The sequence below is a fragment of the Cryptotermes secundus genome, unplaced genomic scaffold (assembly GCF_002891405.2).
Source record: "Cryptotermes secundus unplaced genomic scaffold, Csec_1.0 scaffold665, whole genome shotgun sequence".
Classification (NCBI taxonomy): domain Eukaryota; kingdom Metazoa; phylum Arthropoda; class Insecta; order Blattodea; family Kalotermitidae; genus Cryptotermes; species Cryptotermes secundus.
In genome coordinates this window covers 214,819-228,251 of record NW_019725011.1, presented here as the reverse complement: position 1 = coordinate 228,251, position 13,433 = coordinate 214,819, and the positions used below count along the sequence as shown (strand labels likewise).

The following is a 13,433-nucleotide window of genomic DNA, read 5'->3' as shown; positions in this document are numbered from 1 at the left end:
AAAGTCCATGTAGGTAAACATCTGTCTGATAAATTTCCTATCTAGAATAGTCTAAAACAAGGAGATGCTTTATCGCCATTCTTTTTCAACTTTGCTTTAAAACAGGCCGTTAGGAAGGTCCAGGGAAACCACGTGGGACTGAAATTAAATGGGACACATCAGCTGTTGGTCTATGATGATGATGTGAATCTACTGGGTGATAATATATATACCATAAAGAAAAACACATAAACTTTAACTGATACAAGTAAGGAGGTTGGTCTAGAAGTAAACACAGAGAAAACTAAGTATATGTTGCTGTCTCATCAACAAAATGCAGGGCAAAATCATGACATAAAGATACAAAACAGATGTTTTGAAAATGTGGCACAGTTAAGATATTTGGGAACCACGATAACAGAGAGAAACCTGATTCAGAAGGAAATTAAGAGGAGATTGAACTCGGGTATTGCTTGCTACCATTCAGTCCAGAACCTTTTGTCTTCCCGCCTGCTGTCCAAAAACATACAAATTAGAATATACATAACTATAATTTTGCCTGTGGTTCTGTATGGATGTGAAACTTGGTCTCTGACACTAAGAGAGGAATACAGACTGAGGGTGTTTGAGAACAGGGTGTTGAGGAGAATATGTGGACTGAAGAGAGATGAAGTGACAGGAGGTTGGAGAAAACTGCATAATGAGGAGCTTCATAATTTGTACTCTTCTCCAAGTATAATTAGAATGATCAAGTCAAGGAGTATGAGGTGGGCAGGGCATGTAGCACGAATGGGGGAGACGAGGAATGCGTATAGGATATTGTGGGAAAGCCAGAAGGAAAGAGACCACTGGGAAGACCAAGGCATAGGTGGGTAGACAATATTAAAATGGATCTTACAGAGATAGGATGGGATGGTATGGATTGGATTGATCTGGCTCAGGATAGGGACCAGTGGAGGGCCCTTGTGAACATTGTAGTGAACCTTCAGGTTCCATAAAATGATAGGATTGTCTCGAGTAGCTGCAGAATTGGCGGCTCTTCCAGAAGGGCTCAGCTCCATGAGTAAGTAAGTACTGTCTCCTGGGATATGACAAAATGTAGTCTGGTACAAGTTTATTGATGTCTGGGAGAAATGTACTGTCTCTATCTCCAGGGTTCAAGAGTAAGTCAAATATGCAAGCAGCAAGTCATCTTTGACCATGGAAATGGAGGCAGTATATTCCTCTGGAATACTGGTGAACTTTTACCAGACTACATGATTCTGCATTACAGAAGACAGTACTCTTCAAATTCATGTAAGTTTGTAAATGACAAGACAAATTTTCCAATGCTGGCAAACCCATTTCAAGTCATTTAAGCTAATCCATAGGTTTGCATGCACAATTTTTGCATTCAGTGCCTCCTTACAGTTGCATATTTAATGATCTTTCATAATTCGTTGTATATTAGACACTGACTTTTGCCAACCACACCTTTAATATTTCTTATCAACTATCAGGTTTTCAGAAGAATAAAGTCAAACTTCAATAACTCATCTACCTTCTAGGCAAACAAACATTAATCAACTTTGATAATTAAACTGAGACTTTCTCTTTAATACCATGTTTAAGTAATATGTTCTTTACATAACCTTCTGTCTGCCTGTTTCATATCTGAAACTACTAAACAGAATTCATTGAAATCTGGAAGTTGGGTGGTGGTTTACACTCTTAAATTTTCAGGCAAATTTAATTTCAATTTGTAACCTCTACTTTTCATGAAGGTCTTTATTAACTTCTTGGCTTATCATACAAAAACTTGGTACACAACATAAAATATTGAACTCATTAAGATGTAAAGCTTTTAATGAAACTGTTTACATAGAGAATATTTTTATGAAACCAACTGAAAATAATTTATTTCTGTCATTTCTGTACTGTTATTAAGTTTGGAACAAAAGATTTTTATGAATAAATGAATATTAATGACAATGAGTTTTTATTTACTTTATTTGTTGTTTACATTAATAACACTGCCAGGAATGTCAGACTATATAGTGCCATGTGACAGTAAATATTCATTATTTGTATGTCACAGATATTCATTTTGATTCTACAAAATTATTCAGTACACCTTACAGAATCCAACAATTGCACTGAAGTACAAACAACAGTCATGTCCAATACATGGAAAGCTAAAACTACGCACTGAGCAAACTGAAGCAGCTGGTAACAGCTGTCACATTAAATCAGTACGTATGGTGGTAATTTATTGCCATTTGCGGCTATACGCAGTATGACAGTAACACGTAAATTTTTGTAGCCTGTGGTTTTCACTGCCACTTGTTTTGCCCCTTTTAAATTTATGCTACAATTGCAAGGCATGTCAAGAAACTGTAGTTTTTATCAGCATTACCAATTTGACTTAAAGAATACTTATTCCTTTGGCATAATGCAATAACAAAACACTGAAATTCAATCAGTTTATTTCCAAATTCTGAAGGAAGTTTCTGACTAATTTTTGTCCTTCATCATAATGATAAGCTTCCTCTCTTCATAAACTTTTCACACCATCCATGACTAGTACATTACTGTTTCTAGCACATTCTTTTGCTTTTGATATTCAGGCTTTCCTAGTTACAGGTAATCCTTTATTTCATAAATCTTTGAAATATTCTAAAGCAGAAGCATCAATCTCAGGATTTCTCTCTTTCCTTGGTACAGAAAAAGGGGTTATACTTGTCAGACATGAAAATTGTTTTGTTTTTATATTTCGCCAATGACGTATACTGTCTCACTTACTGTATACTTTCTACCATCTGCATGATTACATATCTTCTCAGTGCAAAGAATAGCTTTTCTTTTGAATTCATCATCGAATGTAAAATGCTTTTCCATGGGTAAAAACTGATAGAAAAATGGCCACACCTGACAAATAAGAATGTCAGGCGATGACTGAACTGAAAGTTGGGGAATGACTCAGTTAAAGGTGGAAGGATGATGTGGCTTGATGGCTCACATCAAATGTGTTTACATTAGGTTCTTCCCAGGCTACCCTGTGGACAGTTTGCAAGCTGGTTAATAATTACTAAATTTAAAATGCACCTCAATTTTTCAACAGAAAAAATGTGAAAAATGTGCATATTATATTTGAAGTAATAAGGCACATAACTTTTATCAGACATGAATTTCGTAAACTGCATTTTTGGGGAACTTCTTAAAATAAAAATTTGATATCAGAACACATCAGTGATAATATCAATTAATCTTGTAATTCTGTGAATGATAGTATTCTAAAAAGAATTCCTTTCACAAAGGAAAAGAATATTATCAATAATAGACCAGACATATTAGGAATGTAATTTCAGGAAATAAGCAGTACCTTGTGATGAATGGAATAAATACACTTTCTTCTCTGAACAAAATCCTGCCCAGACAGATAGTCTGCCATGCAAGATTGTCTAGTGTGTGAAAACTTCTAACACCTGTTTACTAAGTACTATAGCAAGATGTGAATGCAAATCTGAATTACATGCTGTTGAGTATTCACCTCCAGTGATCCACTGCAGCTTGCGTCTACATGAATGCATGCATTTCAGTGAAGCTGAACTTCCTTCTACTTTTACAAATCACAACTCTTCTGTCAGTCTCATGTCCATGCATTTTCCTTTACCGTTTCTCGGTATGAACACATTTGTGTTGTTTTTCATAAGTGTAATTAGTTACAAACCAGTACAAAGTGGCTATTTGAATCAGTCATCCATAATCCTCTATTTACCAATGACTTCATGTAGACACAAGGTGAGAAAATGCACAGATAACATATTCCAGGAACAGAGCTTCAGTATTACAGGATCTATCCATATTGCTTAATCAAACAATAAAAGAGAGTAAAAGACATGTTAGAAAGCTGCAATGATATGACACAGATATATACTGAACATTATGTGGCATAATCAAAAAGTTTCCTGACTGGCCACAATACAAACTACTATAATTAAGACAAAACTCCTCTGGCAGTTGGAGCTAGGGTACAATCTGCTGGGTTGTCATTCTTTTCAAAGTTTTAACTTGCAACATTCAGAAGTAACACATTCTGAAGTGAGCTCATGAGTCATGCCATCTGAAGTTTGTTTTGTCAGCAGATCAAAGGTTTCATGTGTGCATCAATTTCTACTTCAAACTGAACAGAAGTGCCACATAAATTCACAAGATATTAAGACTGGAAAAGTGATGAGCTCTTTTAAACACAGCTACATCATGAGATAGAGGAGGCATGCAAAAGGTAAAAGGTAAAGCTGCCCCTGTGCTTAATTACTTAAGCACTATGCCATGAGGACATATGGAGGAGTGGAGGTATAGCTCCATCTTTCTTGACCTCAGAACTACGAACAGATGGAGTGAATGATCAGCTCCATAACCATGTTGATTTACAACCGGGAAAGACACCCCGATACCCATTGCATAGGAGGCTGGGTGGGCTCCAGAGTCAATCTGGACACTGTGAAGAAGAGAACAATTCTGCACTGCCAGGAATTGAAGCCAGGCTGTCCTGCCCATAGTCCATCACTCTACTGACTCCTGGTACAGCAAAGGAAATAAGTGAATACCTGAGGATTATTTTTGTTTTGTTCTACCTCCAACTATATTCAAATCCACTTTGTTTTCGATGCTGCATACGAGCAATGCTGATTTTAGTTACTGCAGTATGCAATGAACTGATGAAAATATAAAATCCCCACCTTACGAACTCATACTTCATTAATTTGTGTATAGTTTTCCAATACCTAGCCATATGCATAAAAGAATCATGTCCGGTGGCAGGCCTTGGTATTATTAATTAACAAACACTGTAAAGTATCATCAAATCTAACTACTGAGTAGTTTACTTGACACCCAATGATCTAGGATGACTGTGAAATATAAGTACTGTTGAGTTTGAGGGTTTCTACTCTTTACCAATCAAATACAGAAAGGAAGAAACCCCTGCAAGCCACACACACACACACACATATATATCAACAGTTCATAACAAAAACCTGAAGAAGTACCACAGCCCACCATATTCAGAATGTGAGGGAGAGTCAGTAAACAGGTCACAAATAGAAGTAAAACAGCTGTAATGGATATAAAAGATTTTCTATGCATATCATTAGGTAGCAGCACAGCCCAACTTCATGACAGTCTAGGAAGCAGACATGCATGTGCATGTTAAGAGGCTAGTTTCAGTAGTCAGAATGGCAACCATACTTGAGGAGTATCCTACCAAAAAGCAGCGTTCTGTTGTGTTTTTGTTAGAGCATCATTCTGTTGTGCATTTTCTGCGGACAAAAGGACTCAATGAAAAGGATATTTAAAAAGAAATGTTTCCTATTTACAGTGGGAAGCACGTGTCGCGTGAAGCAGTTCACAACTGGGTCAAGAAATTCTCTCAAGTATGTTTGAAAGTCACAGATGATGCCTGACCAGGTCACCCTGCTGAGATTGTGACAGCAGCATCTGTGCAATGCGTGGAACAGTATGAGCTAACAGGAGGACACAGTGTAGCAACTATACTAGGGTGTTCACATGGTTTAGCATACAGCATAATGCATGATCATTTGAATTTTGGAAAGTGTGCACACAGTGGGTGCCCAGAGAACTGAAGGATCGAGCTGAATGAACCAAATGGGTCTGTCCTTGCAACATCTCTTATGGTATGCAGATGAAGGAGAAGATATGCTTAACAGGACTGTTACTTGGGGCGAATCATGGATGCATCATCACAAAAGTGAATCAAAAACTGCTTCAACGCAATGGAAACATCCCAGTTCACCTTCAACAAAAGAGCTCAAAGTTTAAGGTATGCTTACTGTGTTTTAGAATTCTCATGGAGTACTGTTAGTCCATTTTCAGAAGTGTGGTGAAAATGTGAATTCCGTATTGTAGTGTGAAGTTCTGTTGAAGCTTCTGGATGCAATTAACAGAAAATGTCCAGGCCAACTGGCAAGAGGGATACTGCTTCATCATGAAAATGCCAGACCCCATACAGCCCAAGCAAACCCAGGAGAAAATTCAAGAACTAGAGTGGGAATTTACAGCCCAGACTTGGCCCCTAGTGACTTCCATCTGTTTGGTCCGCTAAAAAAATAACCCTGGTGGCAAACATTTTGCTGATGACAAAGATGCTGAGACAACACTCAAATGACTTCTGTGCTGACTTCTGATGCATTGGTAGAGCAATGGGACAAATGTATCAATGCTGGTGGAGGATATGTCAAGAAATAGATGTTTTTTCCAGGTTAGAATATCACATATTTTATGTTTTACATCCATTTGAGACCTATTTACTTACTCTCCCTCATAATCACTCAGGACAGACATGATCCTTCTCCTATGGGAAATCAGACAAAAAATTAGCACTATGCTGTCCGACACTGAAAAAATGTGATATGGCAATGTTCCATGTCACATCACTGCACTGCATGAAGTTTACCAAAACCATACTAAATATACCCATATTAGTAACAATTCTGTATTAAAATTATTATATTTTGAACAATGGTGGAAATTAAAGAAAAAAATGTCCAGTGTTTTACTGTACTAATCAAAAAAAATTCTCACTCACTGAAATGCTGGGAGAGATGAAGTCCAATATTCAGTGACTGAGGATGTAACACTGCTAGCTGGCAAGGCAGTGTATGATGAGTATGGAGCAATGATAGCGAGATGATTAGCGAGTGAAAACTGAAGCAGCTCAGAGAAAAACATGCTTCAGTGCCACTTCATTCACCACAAATCACATGTGAAGTCACCCAGCACTGAATCAGAGGCTCTGCAGTGAGAAGACAACACCTATCAACTAAGATGTGGCATGGCCTCTTTTGTACACATATTTGGGCAATAATCTTTTATGTGAAAATGGGTAATCAGTATTACCATAAAAGCAATATGTCTTTAGTGACATGTTATTTATATATATTTTAAAGAAAAAGTATATTTCAAAGAAACAAATTTTGAAGAAATATTGTATTACATGATTTCATTCAATGTAGCTCAATCTCAACTATGAAGACAGCCATGCAAGTAACCAAATAGAATAATCCTATTAACAACATACAAATCAACTACAGCAGTGTACTGGCACATTAAACCTAGTTTTCATCTCTTAAGTACTATTATTACCTCAGTTACTGTGCACATTTAATGTAAATTACAACAGATGGAATAATATTATGATTCTAATAGCCCTTGAGATTATAACATTGTAACATGTCAAAGCATTGCAAGGCAATGGCTTGATAAGCATCCCACAATATATGCACAGAACAATGTGGTTATGCAACTTGTTTCTAAGCAATGGCTCAAACACACACTTCCATGTTGGCGGTACCATCACACAACAGTGGACAGCGACCATGTGATGTGTTTTCTGTAGGTCCAGCCAGAGCGCCAATGGACTGGTTGGATGGCAAGCATGTGATGTGTTTTCTGTAGATCTGTGTCTGTGCTGCGTCTATACAGAGTATCCCAGGAGGAATGTGCCAAACTTCGGGAGGGTGTTCCTTATGTTAAAGTATGCCGATATAACCCAAAACACCTATGTCCAAAGTTGAACGGTTATGGAGATAATGGCCAGAGAAGTGTGAAACTTTGACCGGTGTTACACACTTGTTGATTACAAAATACATATTAAAACTGGCAGGAATATGTGGTTTCTGTAATGTTAATAATGTACGTAACATCAAACTAACTTGTGAGTGACATGAAGCCATAAAATTGAAGTAGAAAATACTCGCTTGCCATGTCATAATTGTCCTTAGGTTTCCAAGCACTATACATGACACATGACTGGCAAGCGCTGACGTAACATGGCTGACTGCGCTATAAGCAGACTACATAACTGTATTAAACGTACATTCACGGAAAATCTCTTTTGGAATTTCATTTCCATTATCTCATGTGGATTATTATGGGACCACGTATGCACATTTCGTAAATTATTTACACCGTCCCGGGTAAAAGACGCCTCATCACTGAATAAAATGACGCTTAACAGTTCGGGATGAGCTTTTATCCAGTGGCACAAATCCATACGCTGAGCATGGTCGCCTGGTTCCAGATGTTGTACCCTTTGATCATGGTAAGGATACAACTCTTCATCGTGTAAAATTCGCCACACCTGCATACATGATACGCCGATGCGAGAGGCCATTCTATGAGTGGACAGACGCGGACTTCTCTGAACCATCTCAAGAACATTCTCTCGTGTGTTTATCATTTGTACATCCTCCCTTTCAGAGTGTACAAAAACACTCGGAAGAGAACCAGTATCACGCAATGTCTGGTGAATTCATTTAAACACACTTCGACATGTAATCCTTCGATCGGGAAAACGTCTTTTGTATTCTTCAACAGCAGCACGTGCATTGCCACCGCAAAATCCATACACAAAATGCATATCACAATATTCCACATGTGAAAACACAAAAGGCATTTCAGCAACTCCACACAATTAACCTACCACCCATTCACAATGCTGTGGCAACGTACCCTGAAGGTAGCGCACAAGCTTATGGCTAGTGAATCAACACACTCAAGGACAAACAGATAAGAGTGGTCAGCTTACAGGTACAGTGCGAAGACCCGCCAGAAGACCACACTTTTCTTGGGCCATTATCTCCGTGACCGTTCAACTTTGGACATAGGTGTTTTGGGTTATATCGGCATACTATAACATAAGGAAGACCCTCCCGAAGTTTGGCACATTCCTCCTGGGACACCCTGTATAAGTGAGCAGAATTCCTAAGCTGAGTAGTAAGTGGTTGGAGTGCAGTGGTAAGCTGGAGGAGTACAACAAGCAAGCAGTAAGCTTGAGGAATATAGAAGAGTACAAGAAGTCAGCCTGCAAAGATCTAACATGTGATTTGAAGACTTTTTGTGTGCTGTAGCACAGTGACATTGGGAATGTGTGATTTAGTGAGACTTTTTTAGCCCTTGTTTTATAAATCTGTGAAGACTAGTGTAGAGAGACTGAAGAGATTAGCGTGGAGTGCTTTGCAATGTGAAAATCAGTAACAGTGTTACAATTATTTGCAGTTACGGCCAGTAAGTGGTCAATAAATCCAATTACCAATCTGAACCCCATCTTTAGTCACTGATACACGTGAAAATATTGTTTCATAAGCATTTCGCTTGATGGAAAACAGTACTTGATCAAGAAATACATAACATATTGTGTCATATTTGCTCTATACAGGAGGTGTTGAGCCACAGAGGCCTTGGGGCATGCGAACAATGAGAGAGTTGCAGACTGTATCGGCACATTGCTAGGTGGCAGCTCTGTAAATGCTTGGATTGTGCGACAGTGGGGTCATGTGACCTCTGCGTTACCGCAAGTGATGTTACATGCATCCCCACTGAGTCCATTGCTATGCAGCTGTAAACACCCTTCAATGCTAGGCTGTCATGTCATGGAACAGTCAGAGTTATCACATAACTGGTTTTCTATGGAGTCCATGCAGCAACCGTTGCTATGCAATCACTCAGTAAACATGTTCCAACAATATAGGCTGTTTTCTGCGTGCTCAGTGCGAAGGCTTATATAATGTTAGAGACAGAACAGACTCAGTATTTGGGAATATTTGAGAGTTGCGGAAGCAAGCGAAGTGGAACCAGGAATATAGAAGGCTGCCCTATGAGGATGTAAAGTGTGACTGGAAGATTTCATGTGTAATATTTGTAGTGATTTGAGAGACAGTTTCTGTGTGGAGATCCGTTGCTAGGAGACAACTAGTGGAAGACAGAGAATCCTAGTGCATGTGCAGTGGTGAACTGGAAATTTGTAAATCATTGATAGCGCTGTATTAGAATGTAATTAAGAGAGAGCATGTAACTGAGTGGTTAATAAACCCAATTACCAATCTGAACGGCGTCTTCAGTAGCCAAACATGTTCTAATATTTTATAATAACCTAGAACAAATAAAATCACAACAGAATTTTGATAATGATAATGGTACTAATGGTGATCAAATTCTTAAAGTGGGAAGAAATACTGAATAAAATATCAGCACAAAATACAAAAATGAATATGAAGTCTAACATTTAAATAGAATTTTATCACACACATAGCTACTCCCTTTTCCCAGCATCAGTGAATCTAAAACCTTCAGAGGAATATTTAGAATATCTACAATAAATATACATCTGAGACTGAAGCCAACCAAAAATGCCAGTATAAGCTCACCTCATTCTTAAGACTCATTTAAGGTATCTTTCATAGTCTGGCAACAGGCTCCTCGCCTCTCTATCTGCTGACCGATCCTAAACAAAACAGAATTCATAATTACATTAACAGCATTCTGACTCATTCATTTGGATATTAAACAAATGCCAGGCAGATTATATTCCTTGTTCAGTCAACGTACATTTCACTATCAAATATATTCTAACATGTTTTCTCTTGTTAGAGAACTAAAAGGTTCATCAATGTTATCAGCAGGCCACGCCATAGCTCAAGTGGTTAGTCGCTGGCTTCCCAATGTGGCGGCCCAGGTTCAATCCCGGGTCTGGTCAAGTAGGATTTGTGGTGGACAAAGTGGCACTGGTGCGGGTTTTCTCCGAGTACTTCGATTTCCCCTGCCAATCTTCATTCCATCAAATTCTCCATCATCATAATCACCTGGGGCAGGCTACAATAGGCTAATCAGTGGCCGCCGTGCTGAGTGGACCCAGTTGAACTCCACCCCCACTAAGTGAATTAAAAAAATGTTATCAACAGGAGCATTCCATTGGACTGTCCGTGCTGCAGTTACATCCAAGTCATATTATAATAATCTATTTCCCCATTCAATTTTAATAAAACTTAAATGGTTTTGGTCACTCAACTGAGCCCTTTTCATGATGTTTCAAAACCAGAATTTTTTATGCTCTGAATTATCACAATGGTACCATATGAACTTAAAGAATACAAGTCTGTATATTTGTCTGCACCATTTCTTCAACTCTCCATCCTCTACAGCCTACTTGAAAAGAAATTTGGTTACTGAAGTCCAATCATAACATTTAAATTTCCTGCATAGTAAGTTATCACATAGATGTTTTTAAGTCTCAGAAGTGTTTTATTTAACAAAATGTTTAAGAAAATTTCCTATTTAAAAGAAAACTATCCTTCCAAACTATTTCATGCATGCAATATTGTCATGTGTTAGAGCCTAAACACAGGGTTTGGACTGCTAATGGGATTTACTGAATACTTATAACTCCTAACTACAAATAATTATAATGCTGTTACTATGCCACATACTTTACAAACCACTACAGCATACATAAAGTCTGTTATGTCTTCACTGGTAGTTACTTGGTTACCATCTTCACTAGGTGCCCCTAGGTTACAGATGCTAACCAAGTCTTCTCATTTCATGCTCACACTGTTGCCAGCTCTCTGCTATCTCACAAATGGTCCTCAACTGCCCCAACTGTTGGCTATTACTGTTTATCGACTCACTGTCAATTACTACTGGCAGCAACTGATGGCATCATTAGCCATCACTGTCTATTCGCTGGTTGCTGTCATTCACTGTCTGGCTGTCATTCACTGTCACCTATTACTGACAGCAACTTGCCAAGTTGCCTCGATAGCTCCTACTATATAGCCTCAGCAAGAACTGCATAGAAAACACTACTCCCAACAGCTCTTCTACTGTTGTAGTGGGCAATTGCCTAGCAATGGCTTGCTTGCTTATCATGCAGTTGCCATTCAATGGGCAATGTTCAAGTGGTCATGTCACAGTATAAATCCTGATGTCATTGTGCAACAAATCATGTGGATTAAGCATACAATCTCCATAGGACATCATTCAATGTTAGCCCATTAAGACTAATGATGGCACAGAACATTCACTTCTGCTGGAATGATATGAGTTATTCTTTGCTTCTATGTTCACCATGTTAGACTGCGTTGTTAACATGCATAGGAAAATTATAACAGGAAGGTGTAAATGTTCTTAGTGTTGTATTGTAATGGGGTCCACACAGCCTTGTGAGGATAACTGAGGAGCTATTTCAAGGAAATAGTGGCTCTGGTCCAGAAAACCAAAATAAATGGCTGCGGGGACTCGTTGCGCTGACCGCACAACATCCTCCATCCGTTAAAGTTCGCACTAACTTCGCTGACAAGTAGCAGTTGCTCGATCGGTATAGTTCACTTGCAGACTAAAACCACAGTTTTTTGTTACTGTTTGTAGTGTTACTTTATACAATGACTTAATTGATAAAATCAAAACATGGTTGCATGTGTGATGAAGCAGAAGGTAATGATTTNACAAAAAAAAAAAAACAGAAGTGTTAAACAAGGTGGAGGCAAATTCAACTTCTAAACCTTCTGCTTGATATCATACGTATGTATTATCTATGAAAATAATGAGACACTTTTCAATTTTGTGTATCCTCTGTAAAATTCACATGAAAACTTCAAGTAAATTTCGTGTCACCATAATTGCCCATAGTTTAACCTTGACAATATTTTGTAAAAACAATAGAAGACGAAATGAAAACAAAACAGTTCCACATGTGTCACAATATTTCTACTATTCAAGGTTACCTTCAAGATTGGGAAATAAGAAAAGCCATTTAGAAGAGTTTTTGCCACACTAAACAACAGTGCTCAAAATAATCAAGAATACAGCCTAATTTTTACATTTCCCTTATAAGAAATATTCCCCTTAAGTATTCCTCTGGCTGGTCTGTTAAAAAACTTCTTCAGGAAAACACTGTATAAGCTCATTCAGCACTGTCAAAAATCTTCTTACTTCCATTGTCAGTTATTACAACCACAGAAAAATCTGCTTTAACCATAAGATAATACTTTAGGCTTAAAAAAAATTCTCCAAAGCTATGGGTCGCCTTACACATGAAGCATAAAACGTGAACCTTAAATTCTCAAATGCTACTTGATGTTTGAACAACTGCTCTATATCACTCAAATCCCACCAAAATTATTAGAGATTATAATAAAAGAATCTGTGATAGGATAGCATGAACAACAATTAACATAGCAGCAAAGTCATCGTCATTATATTGTCAGATCTTTTTTTAGGCATTAATGGTCTAGTGGTCAGCATTCTAATATACCATATTTACGCATGTATAGGCTGCAGCACAATTTTCAGACAGAAAAAATAAAAAAAAAAATATTTTTTGGAATATTAGTTCAGGAGTAGAACACCCTGTATTACTAATTATGAATATAATTTTTTTTTAAATGAAGTGTGATTTCGAATATTTCGAATATAAGCCGCACCCCAGTTTTCCTCTTGAATTTTTGGCAAAAAATGTGCGGCCTATACATGCATAAATACGGTAGTATTCAAAACGTCCTGAGTTTGATCCCAGCCATCACCATTACCTTTAAAATATAATAGAACAACAAAAACCTGTCAGTTTAGTGACAACCAAACCACTAAGGATGAGAGTACATCCAACTCTCATAACACCA

The 13,433-nt window shown here is 37.8% G+C and overlaps 1 protein-coding gene across 4 annotated transcripts in view; it reads right to left on the bottom strand.

Moving 5' to 3' along the window:
* Positions 1-1,940: 1,940 nt before the first annotated feature.
* LOC111863216 (regulator of microtubule dynamics protein 1) overlaps positions 1,941-13,433 on the bottom strand; it is a 22,531-nt gene continuing 11,038 nt past the window's right edge. For 2 of the 4 annotated variants that reach the window (XM_023849322.2, XM_023849321.2), the window contains exons 6-7: positions 10,185-10,261; positions 1,941-6,772 (exon numbers count right to left, since the gene is read on the bottom strand). In XM_023849322.2, coding sequence (XP_023705090.1) covers positions 10,199-10,261 — 63 coding nt within the window. In that variant the 3' untranslated portion in view covers positions 1,941-6,772; positions 10,185-10,198. The remainder of the gene's footprint in view (positions 6,773-10,184; positions 10,262-13,433) is intronic. The other 2 variants (XR_004512881.1, XM_033750962.1) reach the window with 2 other exon arrangements.